We start from the raw sequence: 21,146 nt of genomic DNA on the forward strand, positions 1-21,146 counted from the left end.
AACAATCATTTAAAAATATTCTTGTATTTCGACGACCAAACATTAATGACCATCATAAGATCTTTTAATGAATTGTGTAAGCGGTGGGTGACTTTGTTCTAAACCTGTGAGTTTTCTGCAAACCTCTAGATGTCACTGTTACATTTAGCTGACGCTTTTATTCAACGTGACTGAGTACAACTTGAGGTTAAGGGTCTTGCTCAGGGACCCAACAGTGGCAACTTGGCAGTGGTGGAACTTCAACCAGCAACCTTCTGATTGCTAGTCCAGTACCTTCACCACTGAGCTCCACTGCCCTGTTCTGGTGTCTTTTCACAAAGCTTCACATGAAACACAAGAAATTGTCAGAAGCATGCCTAGAGGACCCCCCTCCCTCCCTCTCTCTCTCTCTCTCACACACACACACACACGCCTAGAGGCCCTACAACAAACAGGAGTTAGCGTTCATGCGCTCCTCCCACTGTAGAGAACAAAGCTCAACCCTGCAGCGTCACGCAGGAATGTTGTTTGTCCATACTAAACATGCTATTCCTGAAATACGACTTCTCAAATGTGTGTGTATTTTACAGAAGAGATGAGTCTGTTGGAATAGACATTATATTCTATGTCTCCTACATGTATTAACAGACCCAGACTTTCACTGTTGCAATGTTGTTTACCAAGGAAACACAATGTTTGACAAAATTTCAATTATGACCATTTATTTCAGGTTTATAACAAAAGCAAGAAGTGTTTTTCTTTAAAAAGTAAAAATACAATAAATTAACATGATCATAACTTTAGAGAACAACACAATGATCAAGATAAATGAGTGCAAATTGGATTAATCTCCACAAATCTATGAACAAGACAAAAATAAAAACTGATTGTTCAGTTATTTGAAGAAAGTCGTTCAAACAAACTTTGCTAAACCCAGACATTTGGTTTAAAGAACTCCCGTCTGACATATCCTAGAGAATCCTTACAAACACATTATTTGGCAAAGGCATGATAAAATAATTTCAAAGCTTTCAGGAAATAACTGAGAAAAGATCAAGTATTTTTCTAAAATATAACACTGGAAGACTATCCAGGCATCCTAACCGCTACGAAATACTCATCATTTAAACAACTGTTATTGAAATAAACTATTTACATACTTTTTATATTACAATTATACAATTATACTGTTATAAAACTCTTAGACATTTTCAAAACGTAAATAAACTCAAATTGTTTTATCCAAATAGGTCAGTTTTCAAAAGGAACTAAAGATTTAAATTTAAATTATCACAAATTTCTCACTGGTTACATAAATACAACTATTCTCTCTCTCTCTCTCTCTCTCTCTCTCTCTCTCTCTCTCTCTCTCTCTCTCTCTCTCATCTAAGCAAACATAAGAAACAGAAATTTGTTGCATACTAATATTGCATACAATATTAATGAGATTGTAAGCTTGTCTAAGTGTTTCCCTTAGCTGAGCTCTGTTAGCTCCTAGCTAGTGCACTGCTTTCGTTAACGTGTGTCCATGGTCAGCAAGCCAAATTCAAGCCTGCATTTTTAAAAAATAAAGGAAAGATGCAAAAGGAAGACGCGATATTTGCTATCGTCGAGGCTGATTCAACAGTTCACCAGTCTAAAGTGGCTTTTGGTTTCAACCATCGTATTTTACATTTACATTTTACATTTATGGCATTTAGCTGACGCTTTTATCCAAAGTGACTTACAAGTATGACAACTTGAGCAATTGAGGGTTAAGGGTCTTGATCAGGGGCATGACAATAGGAAGTTGGCAGTGGTGGGACTTGAACCAGCAACCTTCTGATTACTAGTCCAGTACCTTCACCACTGAGCTACCACCGCATGATATATTTTCAGCTGCAATAGCCATCAATATAGGCTGGTATGCAGCTAAATGTAATGACACTAAGGCAATCATGTGAAAAAGTGTGGTTTTCTGTGGTTGTGGTAACTGTCACCATCACCATAGACATTTCTCTGACAGTTTGCTAGGTGGCCCCCAAAGCCAAAAGAAATTCCGTTCACACGCCGTTTCTCTTCACGTCAGGCTCATCGTCACTGTCCTCTACTTCCTGAATGATAAGGTCTGTTCCGGAATCCTCTGCAAGGTCATCGCCATCGTCATCGTCGTGGTCCATCACCCAGGTGACATCCTGGTTGTCCTCGGGGTCGTCTTCGACCCCGAGCAGCATACCAGTGTCCTCAGTGGGGCTGGACATGGTGGCGTTCTCTTGCTGGATACAGGCCCCGCACAGCCGGTAGCGCCGCGTGCCCTCACACACCACCTGCCCGCTCTGCTCCGTCACGCGGCGCTTGCACTTCCGACACACCAGCTTCCGTGCCTGGTGGATCTGGAGGATGAATGCGGGAAAGGGACAGTGTGACATTGTATCAGTGTGACACTGTATCTGTGTGTGTGTGTGTGTGTGTGCTCCCTGGGAAATGAACCCACGACCTGTTTCTAGCACCTTGCTTTTCCTGTTCTACCTGGCGAGCTGCAAGAGTCGCTCCAGGCTCGGATACAGCGCCATAGTGATCTGCGTTACTGCACCCTAATCCTAATCCACAAAACCTTGTCTATTTGATTTCACTTGTGGTCTGTACTCATGAGAAACTCATCGTAATGAATTGAGTTTTGATGATGGGAATCTCCCTCCCTCTGGGGGAAGAGCGCACCACCCACCCCACCCACCCCACCCAATGCCCACCGTCTCAAAGTGGCTGCGGAGGTGCTCGAGGCGGGTGAAGCGCTTGCTGCAGGCCTGGCATGGGTACGGCCTCTCGCCCGTGTGGCAGCGGAGGTGTCTCTTAAGGTCGGCCTTCCTCTTCACTGTGTGAGTGCAGAACGGACACTTGAAGCGCATGGACGGGCTGGAGTCTGGAGTTTGTTACGAGGGACGGAGCCGACAGAAAGGCAGAAAGACAAGGAAAGTTCATTTATAGAAGCACATCCCGCACACACGAGAGTAAACCGTGTGAATTAGACACTTATATATACGTAAAAGAACGGACAGAGAGAGAGAGAGATGCAGTGAAGAATAAAGGGAAGGCTGAAGGAAGAAAGGAGAAACATCCCAGAGTGATGTGAAGTGTGTTTGTGTAGTCCTTTAATCTGAACTCTATTCTGTAGTACTGGACTGGACAGTTTTTAATCTCACCTTTATTGAAAACTCCCACCACCCCTACGATAGTCGGCAGGGTAGCATACAGTTCATCTGCCTTCTGCGCCCTCTGGAGGTCGAGAGCGGAAGTGTCATCCGAGACATAGCGATGGTTGACAGACCTTCTCCTGGTACCTCTCCTCCTGGGCTCTGAAACCAGGGCTGTGAACTGCACGTTCTGCTCCCCGTCTGCCCCATCCTCCAAGACGGGCTGGGCCCGGGGGCTGCATGCCAGGCCGATGGCCTGAGAGCCCGTCACCTCTCCGGGGTACTCGTGGACCCGGTCCTCGTCCGGGGGCTCCCAGAGCACGCCGTCAGCCACGGACGGCTGATCCCCGCCCTGGGTGTCCGGCAGCGGGCTGTCGTCTGTCAGGAAGGCACAGCACGGGTCACCCTCCTTGGCGCAGATCTCCAGCGAGGACTTGATGAAGGACTTGCAGTAGACGATGACGTCGTCCATCTGCAGGTAGCTGGCGGCTGACATCACCTCGATCACGTTGCTGCTGTTGAGGTCCAGGAGGCCCGAGTACACGAAGTCGAGGATGACGGCGAAGGTGTCGGGGCTGAAGGTGTCGAAGGAGGCGCTCACGGGCTCCAGGCTGCCCTTGGCGCCCTGCGAGAGCAGCATGCGGAAGTAGCCGCTACTGCCGAACAGGACGTTGCGGTGCGCCCGGAAAAGCCGCCCCTCCACCAACACGTTGCAGTCGCAGAAGAGTTCCTGGCGCCTTTGCTGGTCCAGTTGCTTCAGGAGACAGCTCTGGTGATTGGCTGACATCTCCGCACTCGTCCATCTGTGAACTTGCCTGAAAAAAAATTAATTACATAAAAAATTATCAAAAACAAAATCGATGAAACGGGTTCACTTACTGCTTCCTTTGTTTCTGTTGCTATTGTTTTTATGCTAGACAGCTAGTGATGTGTGCAGGAATTACTGGATGTTCTCTGGTTTTCCAAAATCCTGCTTTTTAGAGCCATTTTTTGCAACTCTTTCATTTTTTCCCCCTCCCTCTATAAAAATGAATATAAAATATGACAACTCATAAATCCAACCCAGACCTTTACAGAGAAAGCTTCAAAGCTATATGCAGAATAGAAAGGCCTGATGGATGTTAAGTGTGTGTCAACAAAACAATATTTGCACACCCGGTGACTTAACTCTACAGAGCGAGGGCACTTCGTTTCTTCCCACACGCACCACTCAGTAAATAATGCAAGACCAAGAAAAAGAAATATTACTCAAAACCAGCCACATCTCTGACTCTGTGCTGAGAAGGGGCGCCCTGCTCCCAAGGGCATCTCTGCAGATTTCTCTGTCCCAAAAGCTGCTCTGATCCACTTTGTTTTGGTCAGAATAAGACAGAATAACAGTTTTATCTGTCTGCTGCTTAAACAGAGGCAGGGGGCCACTGGACATTGGAAAGTGGACCATGCATTAAGACCATCTCCTATCAAGAAACACAGCAGTGCGTCACAGAAACAGGTAAACGTGCCCAGTATCCACGCCCATACACTCTTAATGACCGTTTTAGGGTAAAACAAGCTACCAACCGCTAAGGAAAATGTTTTCCTAATCAGGAAATCGCTGGTCAGTTTTTGGGCTACACGTACTAGCTCTTATGTAGGTTAGATATGATTATCTGTAGGCCTAGGCTATGTGCCCTAACTGTAGCCTGCCCCAAAACAGAAGCAGCCGATTTCTGGGTCATCTGCTTCGACTACCATCCACCCTAAAATTCCCAAGCTATCCTTTGTTCCGCGCAGAAAAGGCAGGGAGCGCAAACATACACCCTGTGCGCTGATTGGCCGAACCATCTGTCAGTCAAGCGGTAGGTGTGGAAAGGGGCTACACCCGACTGTCCGCATCGGGTAACGAGCGGGGGGAAGAAAAGAAAAACCCAGAAGCGACGCGTTGGTAGCGGCCCAGGAAACACGGGGACGCGAAACGCGAGTGTCACGCACCAAAGCGCGGAAACGCAGCGCGACGCACTCCAGCACTCGAGCGCGCGGAAAGGAAACGCCTCGAGAGGCAGTGTGTACCGTGGGTGCCGAGAACAGCGCCGTTAGACCTCGTGCTCTGTCTCCAGCGAGTTCACTGCCGTTTCCCAGCTATGCACAGAGGAGCACGCGGTCGGTGCGGCGAAACGGGCATGCAGCGAGCGCCGAGCCCTGCGCCCGCCTGTCCGTTACACAACGCCCGTTTGAACGCCAGCGACGGACGTGCGCGTCTGTCACCGCGCTTAAGCAGTCTGGAGAGAAACGGTAGCCCGGTTTGCACGCTGCGTTTCTCCCGGCGACACACAAAACCTCGCAATCACGTAAAAAGCAAACAAACAACAACAACAAAATAGGGCAGCCTGACCACCCTGGCGCGTGAGCCCCGTAGGAACACGAGCGCGCCGGGCTCGGCCCGTGCGCCAGCCCGTTCGACCGATCCGTGATCTGAACACGGCTTCAGCGAGACACCACACCCGGTTCCCGTGAAGCCCCGTCCTCGCCCCGTCTGTGCCCGGGGAGCGCGGGACGTTGCACGGCGGCGCGCTCACGCCCTCCCCCAGTCCGTCATCCGCCCCGTCGGTACCCGAAACCATACTTACTGGCGCCCCGGCTCGCGCGGCGTCCGGTACGCTCTACACGTCCCACTTTCACAAACCATCTCCATTTCTTTGGCCACTTTGGTAGGATTTTTCTCCCCAGCTTTCCTGAACACTTCCTGCTTAGCCCGTAAGACCGAAACCCGTTTGTGGGAGGAAAAAAAAAACGGCAGTGCTGACGTGGGTGTTCGGAGTGCCCGCGAGGGCTGTGGAGCCGCTTAAAGCACGAGTGTCCCTCACCGGTTCCGACCGTGCAAACGTGCATTCGTCATTCGGCGGGCGGTCCGTGCTGCGCGCTAAGGTGGACCGCGCACATACGGCACGGTACTCACAACCCCACCGGCGACCCGGACAAAGAAACCCGTTAACGCGAGCAGCTCACGCATTCGGCAGTGCGACAGCGTTAGCGTGGACGCGACACGCACGGTCGATTGCAGGTCGCGCTGCAAACGGCTCCAAATATTATTAAGAATAATTACAAACGCAAGTCGATAACTTTATGTGGAGCGCTGACGTGCAACTCTTCGGCTGCGGGGGACGTTCAGGGACGCTGTTTGAGAGCAGCATCTTTACTGAAAGTGGTGCGTTGTTCTTCGATTTCAAAAAAAGAAAATTAGTCATCCCACAATTCCTTCCGCAAACAATTACACTGATATTTCTACTCTTATTGCGGACAGATATGACAGACAGAAGGTCGACTCCAAAGCACGATGAAGAGCAGTACCACTGGTACTGAGGTGACACACTACGACACGTTAAGACCATCGTTTAAAAACACAGAAACAGCATGAAAAGAATCCAGGAACACCAATAGTTCAGTGTCATGAAGTCATGAGGCTTCTTCCTGTTTAATCAAGTCGTAGGTATATAAAAGTGAAGGATTTCATGGCTTTGTTTTGGTCTTTCCGCCGCCATTTCGTCGTCATGGTAACTCCCGTTTCCGTGTCACTGCTCCGTACGGTTACTGAACCCCGTGGGATTCTGGGACTGCCAGCGCCACAGGTCTTCACCTGCGTGGCCGAGTACACAGGAAAAGACAGCCACGTTTACATTTCTGAGGTATCGGTTCACTGGGGGGGGAGAATCAGATCTCATCCTAACTAACACTTGGTAAAAATGTCTACGTTTACAGTACGTACATGAATCCTAAAATAAGGAAACACTTTCTAAAACCGAGATCCGGCACTATAGCGCATACAGTGCTGTATGTGAAGGAAACAGCCGAGTTCCCACATACACATTCTCTCCAAGCCAAAACTGGCCTTCCAGCCCAGCTCTGTCTCTGCAAGGCGAGGGTCTGCATAGCAGGACGCTATGTCTCCGTTCCTCCGGGGGGCGATCTTGTACGGAATCTGCGTTAAGAACACTCATGTCACGGACAGACACGGGAAACAGCCACAGCACTGCTGGAAACCCACGTTAAAACCCCTCCTCATAAACAAAGAGGCCTCTTATTAGATGATAATTCTCATTTTCTCACCTCTTTTCCAGAAACCTTCTCCATTGCATTCACCATCTGTAGCACAGAGTATCCCGTCCCTGTGCCGAGATTATACACCTAGAGAGAGAAAAACAGGTCACGAGACGAGACGAGGAGAAGAGAAGAGAAGAGAGAGAGAGAGAGAGAGAGAGAGAGTATGTCTTACTTTGCATCCACAGTTATCCTTTAGTTTCCTGAGGGCGGCAATGTGGCCCTTTGCCAGATCCACCACATGAATATAATCTCTTACTCCTACAAAGAAAAACACAAACAGAAGATGAACAGATACATACGTTTTAATTTCCACCATCTCTTATCACCTACTGCTGTAATGACAAAGTTGAACTGAACTTCACCGTTATAGAAACAGCATCCACATGCATGTTTTTTGCTTTAGATGCAAAACAAATAATTTAATTTTATCAGTTCCTATTCCAGGACATTTATGTGTGTTGAGTGTCTCTCTACAGGTTCCCCCATCTAATAAAGAAACTGCAGTGTCAGTTCTTTTGAAGCCAGTTGGACATCATTTGCGTTCCCTTCACTACCTGTTCCATCCACCGTGTCGTAATCGTTCCCAAACACGTTGAGAAGTTTCCTTCTTCCCACAGCCACCTGGGCAGCCAAAGAACGGAGCTTCAGAATCCACGGCCCGAAAAGACAACAAATCCTGACACCTGGCTGGATGGGTTACCTGGGCAACATACGGGAGAAGGTTGTTCGGAATTCCCTGTGGGTCTTCTCCAATTTGTCCTGAGATGTGAGCACCAATGGGGTTGAAATACCTAAGCAACACAGCATTCCAGTCCTGGCAGGGAGATCAGATCAGATCAGATCGGATTAGATCAGATTACAGACCACAACACAAGAACACTTGCTTTAAAAGGTCTGGTTCTTAACCAATCTGAAAGCATAATATAGTAATCCAAGAAAAAAGGCACAACAATAATAATATTATTATTCACATTTATATAGCGCCCGTCTCAAACTCAAGGACGTTTTACAGACAGAAATCAGCTGTTACAATCACTCCCACACCGATGAGAAGCATCAGGATTTCATCATTAGAGCTTGCGCTGGGTTCAGAGGTCAGTCCCTGTGCTGCGCCCCCATGCCCCCAAGTGCTCCAGTTCTCCTGCCTGGCATGGCCGAGCTGGGGGCTCAGGGGCTCGGTGACGCCCTCGGAGATCTGAAGGTGCTCGACTGCGTCCCTGCTCTGCTCTGCTGTTCTCCACCAGACATCTTCCGCAGCTTTTCCTTGTCATCTTTTATGCAAAACCTGCCTGTGGGCAGCAGGGGCCCTCGTACTAGCACTGCGGCTATAAAAGGTGGACATTTACAGTTCTATTTCCCCCCACCCACCATTAATTGCTGCTGACTGACACACACACACAAACACCTTCTCTGCCTTGCACTGGTCGCGGATCATCTCCTCGATGAAGAACTTGGTTTTCCCGTAGGGGTTGGTGCAGCCCCCGGCTGGGTGCTGCTCGTCGATGGGCAGGTGTTGGGGGTCTCCATATACCGTAGCAGAGCTGCTGAACACCAGGTTGTGCACCCTGTACGCCTGCATCACCTGATACACAGACACAGACACGCACAACCATGGACATGCCCACAAGGAAATACCAGCACGGACAGACACGCCCACACACAATGTGGCACGTTGCAGACATCCATGCCACAGTGACAAAACGTAACACATGTAGCACCTAGTTCTCCTCACTGATGGTCAGATCTTCCAGTCTGCGTTCACCTTGAACTCGGGTGTGATTACACTACAGACTAACTGGTTGCGCTGATTACAGTACCCGGGACTGGCTTTGGGATTCCTCACCTCCAGCAGGTTGATGGTGCCCGTCAGGTTGACCCGGTAGTAGCGTAGCGGCTGTTCCACGGACTCTCCCACTGCTTTCAGTCCGGCAAAGTGCATTACAGCGTAGAAAGAGTGCTGGGAACCACAGACCAGAACCATGCAGTTACACAGCACAGCCACTAGAAGGCTGCATTTTATTTATTTTTTTAATAGCCATCTAGTACAGTGTTTCATGATCTAAGGCCTGCATAGATGTTGAGTGTTGGTGTTGAGATAATGTTTCTGTCTTAGTAACACTCAAGTGGAACTTCTTGAATAAATGCTCAAGACTGTTCATTCCCTGGAAAGTTTAGATTAAATTAGTGTTGGAGTTCCTCAGAACCCATCATCACCCAGCCCAACTCCCACAACACTCCCACAACACTCCCACAACACTCCCACAACACTCCCACAACACCAGCTGTTAAACGGGACAGGGGTGTTGGGAACTAGTCTGGTCGGTCTGGGCTCCTGATTGGTGGAACAGAGAAACGTCATTCTCTGTGACTCCACCCATCTGTGCGCTCACACTCGCTGGGAGGGCAGCGAGCGCTCCTCCGGGAGCGTCCAGTCGCCCTGTGCTGCTGCGCGGACACAAAGGTGTGGAACGTACGCACCCGCCTGTTGCTACGCGGCGTATGGCGGGGCAGAGTGAGATAGCTGACAGTTGGAAACAGGATATAGCGGAACAGTTCCCGGAGAACTGGAAATATATATTAGGAGGCGGGGGGACAGACTGACTGAATTTATGGGAGACTGACACTAAGACAACAGTAACCAAGTGCAAATGGACTCCCAGGTGTAATAGTACAGGAACAGCATGGCCTGTCTGTGCTGACCTGCTCGAAGAGCTTCTCCAGCCCTGGTCTGTCCAGGAGGTCAAGTTTGTGGAACTCGATCTTGGTGTCCAGGAACGTCTCTATCCTCCGCAAACTTTCCGGAACGTTGCACTCCCCTTAATGTCAAACAAAAAAACGCAATAAAGAGGAAATGTGGAACGTGACACATCAACCCACATCCTTTTTTCTCAACACACACAGTACCTTGAACAGCGTTGCTGAAGTTATCGACTACGACCGGGTGGTAGCCTGCCTCAATGAGCTCCACCACACAGTGACTGCCTATGTAGCCTCCTCCACCGGTCACTAGCACCTGCTGGGACATTCTGACAGCTTCTGCAACACACACGCACACAATCAGCACATTTGTTTGGCGTAATTGCTGACGCAGCAGAAACAGTTGCCGTGTCTGAGTGCAGCTATAGGGCTGTGTCCGTGTAACAGCAGGTATTACACGGCCCTGCATTCATAAAACGACTCCTGGAGTGGGCGTGGCTAGGTGTGGACACCTTCCTCACCAAGCCCCACCCCCTGCAGTAGTAATATTCCAAACCGTCGATGTAAACGCTGGTAAAATTATCCTAAACTGAATGAAAAAGAATGAGATTTGAGGAGTAATTTTATAGAAATAAGACTTTATATATAATCTATAGAATTGATATATGATCACAGAAAAAATAATCTTACATACACTGCCTCTGAATTCATGAGTGTAAGATTTAGATTTTGTACAGTGAAGTGTTACAACACAGTGAACATGTAAGAATGTCTGAATATTGAGGTCAACACAGTCCTAGACACGAACGTTATTTTCTATACAGGATTTTTCTGAACGTGTTAACTAATCAAACTTTGCATTATTTCTATTTAAATACAAAAACTTTAATTCTGATGTATGAGGAAATAATAGCTAATGTTTTCTAATACGTGTACTTATACAGAATGTCTTTATTGCCAAGGGCACATAAACGTGGATTAAAAACGTACCAAACACTTGAGACAGAATGTGCCCAGCAGGTGGGAAACCGAACAGGTAATATAAGGTAGAAGAGCAAAGGTTAGGATCGCTGTAAAAGTCTCACACCCTGAAACACGAGCGGGAAGCACTTACAGAGCAACGTCTTCGCCAGGGCTGAACGCCTGCTACGGTAACGGGAGATCGGTAAGAACCGTCCGAAACTCGTACTGAATGAGTTTATTCATTTTCTCTTCCGCGGATTTGGTGAGACGTGGAGATGTGGGAAGCAGCTACAAGAGCGTAACACTTACGTAATTTCTCAGACGTCGGCGTTCAAAATAAAAGTCACTTTGTGAAGCCAGACGGAGCCAAATATAAAAAACTTGTTTTGTTTAGAAATTGCATTTACAGAATTCTTAATCATTGTTGCTTTAGATTACATCAGTGTGTTCGTTAAATAACGTGCAATATACTACACAAAATACTCTTGAATCACGTTGGGTAGGAGGTCCATATAATCTAGACCTATATGGACATATATTACTTATCGGTACGTCGCACACAAACAATTCCACTGTCATGTCTGTCTTCAGTTTCAGCATGATTTATGAAGCAGGTGCATGATAAATGTGTCCTCACATAACCCGACATTTAAAAATACAGAAAAGCAGAAGAAAAACAAATAATCATCATTAAAGCTCAATTGTAGTTCAAAGAGATCTTTTAACGTGAATAACTAATTACGTCAGAGAAAGAAATGACCCGGACGGTGGACGACACGCACGCACTTCGACGTGACTGTGACGTGGTCGGTCACGCGTCCTTTCATAAGCAGGAAGCGCGAACAGGCGCGAAGGATGGGTGATGCGCGAGCACCGTCTGGACAAGCACACTACTGATCTCAGATCAGCACGGGACGCGCACTGACAGGACCAGGTCCAAGCACGGCACCGCAAATGCATTTCAGTCTAATTAAAATAACGTGAGACTCTGGTAAGACGTTCATATCTACATCTGAAGGCATGAATATTTAAATTATGAATATTCATATATGAATATTTAATTATGCAATTTCACCTCTCTCTCTCCACACACCGCCCCCCGTTGGAAATATAGGAAGAACTGTAGTATACTTAAGTGTACGGTTCACTTTTCAAAGTAAAGTAATTCAAAACAATGAATTATTGAAATATGCAGTCAGTAATTACTGAGTTTGTGTAATGCTTTAGATCAGGTCAATAATTTGTTACATTTAAAAAAAGAATCAAAATGGCGTGTTTTAATTTCGTGCATGTGTGTATTTGTGTTAGAGGTTTTCTGTTAAGTCGACATATTTTAAGTGTGCATCTGTTTATGTGTGTTGCCTTAGAAACAGCTGCTATGTCCGGTGCTGCGGCTGTGTGTGGGCGTACCTATCCTTGGCCACGCCCCCTCACCACCGCGGCTGGCTGCGGCTCTCGGAGGAGGGCTGTGCTCTCCGGCGCCGCCTGGCTGCCAACACCAACGTTTGCCAGCCGAGGGAGGCGTCCAATCAGAGAGATGCAACGCTTCATCACACTGCACAGGGACCGTGCTACTCTGGTGAGTGTTTTTAAAAAAAGCTTTCCCCTGAAAGGATCAGATCTCTGCTTAGATCCTTTAGTCTACGTCTAGATGTTCCCATGGGGTTGACTCCCAGAACATGATCAAAAAGGATGCAAGGAGAATAGTGTTAATGAGGACAATGCTCCACGTGACCACTAGGGGGTGCTCCTGAACCAGTCACCGGACAGAACCTTAATCTGTGTGTTAACGTTTCATGACATTGTGCAAGATTTTGCTCTACAGCTCCTCACATATCACGTACACCCAGAGACTGAGAGAACACAGGACTGACGTTGTGTTGGGATGTGAAGTGATGGCCTACTCTCTGCCTGATGCTGGCTGAAAGAAGGGAGTGACACACGTCTCTGTACAGGTGAGTCGATGTTCAGAAACTGAAATCTTTCTGTCGGTCAGGACAGGGCCAGGACAGGTCAGGAAAGGAAAGGGGTGATTGTTTTCTAACTGACCATCATCAAACTGAGACCTTTGAGAAGTGTTGCACCACCAGGTGGAGTGCGGTTTACCAGAACCTATTACCCAGAATGCATTTCTTTTTGAGACGCGTGGTGGACCACAGTGCTGTGGCTGCAGATAGACGGTCTAAGGCAGTCGGACACTGGCGTCTACATGTGCATCTCCCACACTGCACTGGGGCAGGCATCAGTCCTGGCACGCCTCTCTGTGCACAGAAACAGTACGGTGGCCTACAGGTTCATTTTAATCTAGTTGGCTGTCTATGTTTGTATGGAACTGAGTCACCTGATTTATAACTTCTTTATAACTCCCTAAATGCCCTGAGCAGGAATTCACAAAACAACCAACCACAGCAGCAGCTGGCCCAGGAAGTGCTGAATCACTAACAGCTGGTCCAGGAACAATCCTGAATCACTAACAGCTGGTCCAGGAACAGTTCTGAATCACTAACAGCTGAACCAGGAACAGTCCTGAATCACTAACGACTGCTCCAGGACCAATGCTGAATCACTACCAGCTGTGCTAAATCAATAAGAGCAGTTTGCCCGGGTATAACCGCAGTACAGGGTGTATCGTTCTCCTCCTGCCAAAACTGAATCAAAGTCCTCTAAATGAGTCAGTGGTGGCCATTGATTCTCTGTGGAAATATGACTCTTTTGATTCGCTTCCACAGCGGTGATAGCACACATGACGAGTATTTCTATGGAACCCGTGAAGATCTGGACTCAGGGGACTATGTGGGTTAAATCATCCTGAGATCATAACGTTACTGCATTACATGGGAAAGACCATGTTGAACGTCGGAGATGGTGCATCCTTTTAACACATGCACTACCATGAATTCGACTTCTCTCATCAAAAAAAAGTTAACTACAAAATAAGACAAAAACTTAAAAATGAACCCATACTACACGTGTTAAATAAAATATTTATTATCATTAATGTTTTTCTATTTTACTGTGGCACACAACTGAGCATTTAAAATCTGAATAAAATCTTTGGCACTTGGACAATGTTTTGATATTTTTATTAAAGTGTTTCTGTTGTTTGGATGCTGATTAGTGGCACACAAAGCAGAAGGTGGGAGTGGCTTCTGGATCTCACACACGAGCAACAGACAGACACTTCTGAGCTGTGTTTTCCTTCACAATTTCTCTTACCTCCCCTTCTTAAACACTGCTCCCATCACAAGACTTAAATTTCAAACACACACACACACACACACACACACACACACCAGGATCATCTGCGTCCAGTGGAACAGAGCTTAGCACCACCCAGCCAGTCAGCTGGGTGACTCCAAGCTATAGCCTTGGAGGACCTTGTTCAGATTCCACAGAGACATGACCAGGCACGACACACCTGTATTTCACGCATGAAGAACACAACCGATCAGACAGGTCCATCTCAGTTGTACACCGAGCGCCCGGTGACTTGTTGTGACTTGAGTTGCAACTCACACCCCTGCCGTTTAAAAGGGCAAACTTGCATCAGACAATGGATGTTTTCAAACCGTCTGATTCTCCGTGTGCGTCTGACACTGGGTCTGAGATGAGTCTTAGAACAACAAGTTACCCTTGGCTACGTTGCACTCTGGCCAGCAGGGGGTATCGTTCCGCAACATCACGCGGCGGCCAGCCAGGTCTGTCTACAGTGGCAGGTAACCCCAAAGCCACGGCTGGTTCTCCTAGTCGGATGCGCTTTAGACGCTGATCCAGATGCCCTCCCCCTGGCCTTAGGCCGAATCTTAGCAAGACAATAGAAGCGATCATGCAAGAGTTCTCAAACACTGGTGGTGTGTTTAGAACTTAGAACAGTGTCGAAATGAGGTCTAAAAACAGATATAGTGGCAGTCTTAGAAGTTTGGAGTGGTCTACGATGGGTCAAGATCAGTCCTCCCTGGTGAATCGACACAGAGTCTGTGAGCCAGACCGAAGCAATCGAACGGATCAGGATCAAGCTGAAGAGAGGGCTGGCCGTAGAGCCAGTGGCGATGTCACATCTCAAAGTGGCGGTATACGCTCTCCACGTATCCCAGAACCCTTTGCCAGTCTGGCCCTTCTACTTTCATCATCTCCTCCACCGTCTGGAAGAAAACATGAGAAATGTGGAGAACCACATATGAAGAGCCAGTGTGAGTATTCAGACACAGGGGGTCAAATATTGTACACTTTCAGCATAAAAGGCCAGAAATGATCATTAAAATATGGCTAAATTTGGCAGAGACCATTTACTGGTCATGTTTCGCTTCTGTTGAAACAAACCAAGAGCCTGCACTGAAACCGAGTGTTTATGTTACATTCTTAGGAGCTATACATAAGACTTCAAGAAATGAAAGGAACAGATAAAAAGAACCCTTTTCCCAACTTAAGACCAGATGAGCAGATGGCCACTGTTACTGTCTGAGCTCTGGAGTCTCAGAGAGGACCCGAGCTGGTATCAAACTTTTCTATAAAAGGCTGAAGGAGGAAGGAAAGAATCATTAATAACTATATCTACACATAAACAGGAAGTAGCCTGCTTTTCTCTAGCAATATCTGAATGCTACTGACACCGGTTGGGTTTCTGAATATCACTGGAACATACTGGATGAACATTAACACACTGGTTTGGATTCAGAACATTTACACACCGGATGCAGTTCTGAACGTTACTCTAACATTCTGGTTGGCCGTCTAATGCTGGGCTTTCTTGGGAAATATATCTTCATGTCTCTAAATTCCTGATTCATGTAGTGATGAATTATTGTGTGGATGATGTCATGACGTTGTGCATGAGCTCACCAGCGAGGCCGCAATTCCCACTTCCTGCCCTGTCTGGAACGCCAGTAAGAGGTTTTCTCTCTGACAACAACAAACCAAAAATCATCAGGTGTGCTATCAGAGCTGTTTACCTCTTCTTTGGCTGTGTGTGTGTGTGTGTTTTACCTTGTTCTCAGGACTGAGTGTGTTGTATGGTATGTAAGTAGGGAGGTAGGTGTGGTACACTGCGCAGAAGGCCAAACCATCCACCCAGCTGCTGCTAAAGTTGGTGATCTCAATATTCTGAATAGAGAGAGAGAGAGAGATGGAACAGGGAAGCATTTTCAGTCTGTGAAGCTCTAAAAACAGTTTCACTTCATAAGTCATTAAGTGTAGACTGATGGATAAGAAGAGGAATGATACAGAAATGACACTGAAGTGTGTAACAAGTGAATACTGTGTGAAACAGCGTCTGAAACATGTTTCAGCGTCTGAAAGAATGTTACCGCACTAACAGACAGACCTCTGTCTGCTGTTTCTATCACTCCATTCAATCCAGTCCCAGACAGGCCCTGTACTGGGTATTGGTTCTGGGTGTCCAGACGGGCCCTGTACTGGTTACTGGTTCGGCGTGTACAGACGGGTCCGGTACCTGGTACCCGTTGGTCCGGGCCTGACACCAGCGCAGCAGAGAGTTCCGTTTGGAGCCACCGTGGCGTCTCAGCAGGGTGTTGAGGTCCTCCGAAGGCCTGCGGAAGCATCGGACAACAGGAGCACATGCGGATACAGCAGCGCAGCTTCCAGATCTACAGCGATGGCTCAATATAGCGCAGACAGTTTAATCTGGAATTCATAGCGCATGTTGGACTGACAGGTACATCATCAAACAGGTTTATTAACAGGGATAATTAACTCTCCTGTCTCCCAAACGGAATAAACATGAATGTAAAAAAGTCCCTAACTTTACGTTTTGCCACATCTCCACTGCTAAAGGGTTTGAGTATAGCAGGATGAAATAGCTCTGTTCCCATCGCTTAACTGGACCAGGGCAGGCGGAATACAGGACGGAATGCGGTACGGAATACAGGAGAAAGCGAAAGCAAAAGTAAGGAAGCACTCCAGTGAGACGGATCTGCAGGAAAGGGGACGCGTGGGCGTTGTGCTGAGATTCAGGGAAAACTGGGGGCTGGAAAAATAGTATAATCCATACTGATCCTCAACACGTGTAAACAGCAACTCCCAGAGCAAAAAAACCTCAGACATGCCAGCTTCAGGGAAGCATGAAAGCCCCACACGAGAGCAGGGGAGACACACACAGGGAGGAGGGGAGTGCCATGTTGGGGAAAAGGAGGAAAAGGAGAACAGAAGGGAAAAACTCCTCACTTTGTCCTGCTGACTTTATTTGGAAGATCAATGAGAGGAGAACTTGACAAGGGCAAGGATGGATTCTCCTCCTTCTTATCTGTTAAACACACACACACACACACACACACATAAACGCGCGCACACACACACACACACACACACACACACATAAACGCGCGCACACACACACACACACGCACACATAAACGCGCGCACACACACACACACACATAAACGCGCGCACACACGCACACACACACATAAACGCGCGCACACACACACACGCACACACACACACATAAACGCGCGCACACACACACACACACATAAACGCGCGCACACACACACACACACACATAAACGCGCGCACACACACACACATAAACGCGCGCACACACACACACACACACATAAACGCGCGCACACACACACACACGCACACATAAACGCGCGCACACACGCACACACACACATAAACGCGCGCACACACACACACGCACACACATAAACGCGCGCACACACACACACACGCACACACATAAACGCGCACACACACACACGCACACACACATAAACGCGCGCACACACACACACACACACACATAAACGCGCGCACACACACACACACGCACACATAAACGCGCACACGCACACACACACATAAACGCGCGCACACACACACACGCACACACACACATAAACGCGCGCACACACACACACACACATAAACGCGCGCACACACACACACACACACACATAAACGCGCGCACACACACACACATAAACGCGCGCACACACACACACACACATAAACGCGCGCACACACACACACACACACACATAAACGCGCGCACACACACACACATAAACGCGCGCACACACACACACACACACACACACACATAAACGCGCGCACACACACACACACGCACACATAAACGCGCGCACACACACACACACACATAAACGCGCGCACACACGCACACACACACATAAACGCGCGCACACACACACACGCACACACACACACATAAACGCGCACACACACACACACACATAAACGCGCGCGCACACACACACACACACACACACACACATAAACGCGCGCACACACACACACATAAACGCGCGCACACACACACACACGCACACATAAACGCGCGCACACACGCACACACACACATAAACGCGCGCACACACACACACACACACACATAAACGCGCGCACACACACACACGCACACACACACACACATAAACGCGCGCACACACACACACACACACACACATAAACGCGCGCACACACACACACACGCACACATAAACGCGCACACACGCACACACACACATAAACGCGCGCACACACACGCACACACACACACACATAAACGCGCGCACACACACACACACACACATAAACGCGCGCACACACACACACACACACACACACATAAACGCGCGCACACACACACACACACACATAAACGCGCGCACACACACACACGCACACACACACACATAAACGCGCGCACACACACACACACACATAAACGCGCGCACACACACACACATAAACGCGCGCACACACACACACACACACACATAAACGCGCGCACACACACACACACGCACACATAAACGCGCGCACACACACACACACACACATAAACGCGCGCACACACACACATAAACGCGCGCACACACACGCACGCACACACACATAAACGCGCACACACACACACACACACGCACACATAAACGCGCGCACACACACACACGCACACACACACATAAACGCGCGCACACACACAGACACACACACACATGCACATACACACGTGCACACACACACACACATAAACGCGCGCACACACACACACACACATAAACGCGCGCACACACACACACACACACACATAAACGCGCGCACACACACAGACACACACACGCACACGCATACACATACACACGTGCACACACACACACATAAACGCGCGCACACAGACAGACACACACACGCACACATACACGCGCGCACACACACAGACACACACACACATACACATGCACATACACACGTGCACACACACACGCGTGCGCGCACACACACACGCACACACATACACACACACATACACACGTGCACACACACATGCACACACACACACACGCACACACATGCACACACACATACACGCACGCATACACAGGTGCACACACACACATACATGCGGGAGCACACACACGAACACGTACATGTACAAGTCGGTCATCATATGTGTCAAGTTTACACAAAGCTTATCTTATTGTCTTGTGTACCTTTACACAAATTGACCAAGTTGTCCTGTTGGTCCAAAGTTAGTCTTTCTCTTGTTAGGTTGTTATTCTAAAATTCAACACAACACACAACATTCACTATACACATATTTACTAGAAACATATTCAACATTATATACATATACATATATAACGTCAGGAATATTAAATATGGATGGCTGTCCTTACATTCCTGACAGATCTCGTCTTCAGTGCTACAGATGTCTGAGATATACCATTGACCACATTGGTGGGGGAATCTGAGGGAAGTCTGGATAGGCTTCTGAAAAATGATGGAATGTACCACGAAATTAGTGTGTGGGTGGTGATGTTTCCACAGAAAGCTGATGTTTCTGAGACCAAACAATGAGGCATTGAGTAGCGTTCAACAAACCCCTTCGTGCTACGCGCTACGTGGGCTCCACTCCACAGAGATTATTCACCACAGCGAAAGTACTGCTGAGTGCTCACACATGACTTTTGTCTTTTGGTCACTCTTTGCTGTAGTGTCAATGCCTCACTGTGGCTGAACTGTGGGTCTGTAATTCTCACCGTGGTCTTTCTGCAGTGCCTGTCTTTGCGTCTCCTTCCTGGTGCTCTCCTCGGCCTGCCCCTGACATTCCAACGCTCCTCAAACACCCATCTCTTCCTCCTTCTCTGCCTCTGAACAAGTGCGCCCCGTTCTGGCCGGGAGGGTCGCCTCCTTGATTCTGCCTCTGCCTGCTTTGTTCCAGCTCCACTTTTAGGTGCTGCATTTGACCTTCGACCTCTTGCCGTCTCTGCTGGGCCTCGGCTAGCTGCTTCTCCCAGTCGTGACGCGCCTCTCTGAGTGTGGTCATCTCTTCTTCTGCCTCCGCTCTCAGTCTATCAGCCACCACCAGTGCCACTTGGAGATCAGACTGGAACTGCAGCCACTCACTACGTTCTGCCTAGACACACACACACACACACACACACACACACACACACACACACACACACAGAGTGGCCACTGATCTAGCAGCACGAGGGCCCTCCTTTGGCCTTCAGAACCACAGCAATGCATCGTGGGATAGATTCCACTAGGTGTTGAAATCCTTCTGCAGGAATCTCGGTCCGTGCAAACAGGACGGATTCTTGCGGTTGCCGAGAATTAGACAGCGGTACTGACATGCTCTGACCAGCCTGTTCTAACTCGTCTCAGAGATGCTCTACAGGGTGAAGATCTGGGGATTATGAAGGCCAGGAAAGAAACGACCGTCTGTCATGTTCCTGGAAGCAGTCCGTGATTATACGACCCTTGGAAAGGCACTTAGCTAAGCCCCACTGCCCAAAAGTCCCAGGATGTGTCAAGAAAACCCTCCCAACCCTGTCATTCGTCCTCAAACCAGCCTGAACTTTGGACACCCGACAGGAAAAGTTCATCGATTCGAGCTGTTTGAAACAAATCCTGCCCCCATCCGGGAGGAGTAACAGCCTGGATCCGTCAGGCTAGGCGGCGCTTATCCGCTTCTTAACGATGCATTTCTGTCCTCTTCTGTCCACCGGACTCTTAAATTTCTGTTTCTCTTTAGACAACGAAGACACTCAAACGGATCGCAGTCTGTTGTAGCGTATCCACGCTGAAGAACGGCGAGTTGCGTGTTCGCACGCGTCAGCTGTAGCGCCAGAATTGTGCGTTCAGCTACATTTTTTTCGCGTGACTGCAACTGTTTGTCTGAGTGATTCCTGACGTCCTCCTCTGACCCCTTTGCCAACGAGTTGTTTACATCCCTCAGATTCCCTTCTGCTGGATTTCACTCC

At 48.3% G+C, this 21,146-nt stretch overlaps 3 protein-coding genes and 1 long non-coding RNA gene across 10 annotated transcripts in view; 1 reads left to right on the forward strand and 3 right to left on the reverse strand.

Moving 5' to 3' along the window:
* Window positions 1-690: 690 nt before the first annotated feature.
* Window positions 691-6,305, reverse strand: zbtb8a (zinc finger and BTB domain containing 8A). Of its 6 annotated transcripts, none has more exons than XM_081721069.1 (4): window positions 5,993-6,305; window positions 3,159-3,964; window positions 2,709-2,878; window positions 691-2,351 (listed from the first exon to the last, which is right to left on the reverse strand). In XM_081721069.1, exons 1-4 carry the CDS (start codon window positions 6,022-6,024, stop codon window positions 2,022-2,024), a joined length of 1,338 nt encoding a protein of 445 aa, XP_081577195.1. In that variant the 5' UTR covers window positions 6,025-6,305; the 3' UTR covers window positions 691-2,021. The 6 variants fall into 6 exon arrangements, with proteins under 6 accessions (XP_081577195.1, XP_026882902.3, XP_026882904.1 ...); XM_027027101.3 differs by lacking the exon at window positions 5,993-6,305 and adding an exon at window positions 5,756-5,986; XM_027027103.3 differs by lacking the exon at window positions 5,993-6,305 and adding an exon at window positions 5,199-5,749.
* Window positions 6,306-6,566: 261 nt separating this feature from the next.
* gale (UDP-galactose-4-epimerase) lies at window positions 6,567-11,197 on the reverse strand. 2 transcript variants are annotated; one of them, XM_027027077.3, is made up of 11 exons: window positions 11,038-11,197; window positions 10,131-10,262; window positions 9,927-10,042; window positions 9,070-9,183; window positions 8,632-8,808; window positions 7,927-8,040; window positions 7,781-7,847; window positions 7,399-7,484; window positions 7,233-7,310; window positions 6,990-7,104; window positions 6,567-6,762 (listed from the first exon to the last, which is right to left on the reverse strand). In XM_027027077.3, exons 2-11 carry the CDS (start codon window positions 10,249-10,251, stop codon window positions 6,698-6,700), a joined length of 1,053 nt encoding a protein of 350 aa, XP_026882878.1. In that variant the 5' UTR covers window positions 10,252-10,262; window positions 11,038-11,197; the 3' UTR covers window positions 6,567-6,697. The 2 variants fall into 2 exon arrangements, with proteins under 2 accessions (XP_026882878.1, XP_081577197.1); XM_081721071.1 differs by lacking the exon at window positions 6,567-6,762 and having other exon boundaries at window positions 6,769-7,104.
* Window positions 11,198-11,706: 509 nt separating this feature from the next.
* LOC118242333 (uncharacterized) lies at window positions 11,707-13,955 on the forward strand. Its single transcript, XR_004776776.2, has 4 exons — window positions 11,707-11,877; window positions 12,254-12,465; window positions 12,698-12,841; window positions 13,616-13,955. It is a non-coding gene; the product is annotated as an uncharacterized LOC118242333 (long non-coding RNA).
* The window catches only part of si:ch211-195o20.7 (cytospin-A), a 20,192-nt gene continuing 12,998 nt past the window's right edge, over window positions 13,953-21,146 (reverse strand). Inside the window, exons 5-12 of the mRNA XM_035532695.2 lie at window positions 19,917-20,293; window positions 19,554-19,647; window positions 19,368-19,434; window positions 17,067-17,145; window positions 16,336-16,432; window positions 15,870-15,986; window positions 15,726-15,785; window positions 13,953-15,028 (exon numbers count right to left, since the gene is read on the reverse strand). Coding sequence (XP_035388588.1) covers window positions 14,939-15,028; window positions 15,726-15,785; window positions 15,870-15,986; window positions 16,336-16,432; window positions 17,067-17,145; window positions 19,368-19,434; window positions 19,554-19,647; window positions 19,917-20,293 — 981 coding nt within the window. The 3' untranslated portion in view covers window positions 13,953-14,938. The remainder of the gene's footprint in view (window positions 15,029-15,725; window positions 15,786-15,869; window positions 15,987-16,335; window positions 16,433-17,066; window positions 17,146-19,367; window positions 19,435-19,553; window positions 19,648-19,916; window positions 20,294-21,146) is intronic.

Source organism: Electrophorus electricus, chromosome 10 (genome assembly GCF_041902795.1).
Source record: "Electrophorus electricus isolate QZ-2024a chromosome 10, ASM4190279v1, whole genome shotgun sequence".
NCBI lineage: Eukaryota > Metazoa > Chordata > Actinopteri > Gymnotiformes > Gymnotidae > Electrophorus > Electrophorus electricus.

Excerpts from the sequence above, each read along its gene's own strand:
- gale (XM_081721071.1), bottom strand. The coding sequence starts at position 10,251 with ATGTCCCAGCAGGTGCTAGTGACCGGTGGAGGAGGCTACATAGGCAGT. Across the intron at positions 7,311-7,398 it reads AGGATAACTGTGGATGCAAA|GTGTATAATCTCGGCACAGG; the intron begins GTAAGACATACT and ends TTCTCTCTCTAG. Across the intron at positions 7,105-7,232 it reads AGAAGGTTTCTGGAAAAGAG|ATTCCGTACAAGATCGCCCC; the intron begins GTGAGAAAATGA and ends TTCTTAACGCAG.
- zbtb8a (XM_027027101.3), bottom strand. The coding sequence starts at position 5,820 with ATGGAGATGGTTTGTGAAAGTGGGACGTGTAGAGCGTACCGGACGCCG. Across the intron at positions 2,879-3,158 it reads GGTGGGAGTTTTCAATAAAG|ACTCCAGCCCGTCCATGCGC; the intron begins GTGAGATTAAAA and ends AACAAACTCCAG. Across the intron at positions 2,352-2,708 it reads TCCGCAGCCACTTTGAGACG|ATCCACCAGGCACGGAAGCT; the intron begins GTGGGCATTGGG and ends TTCATCCTCCAG.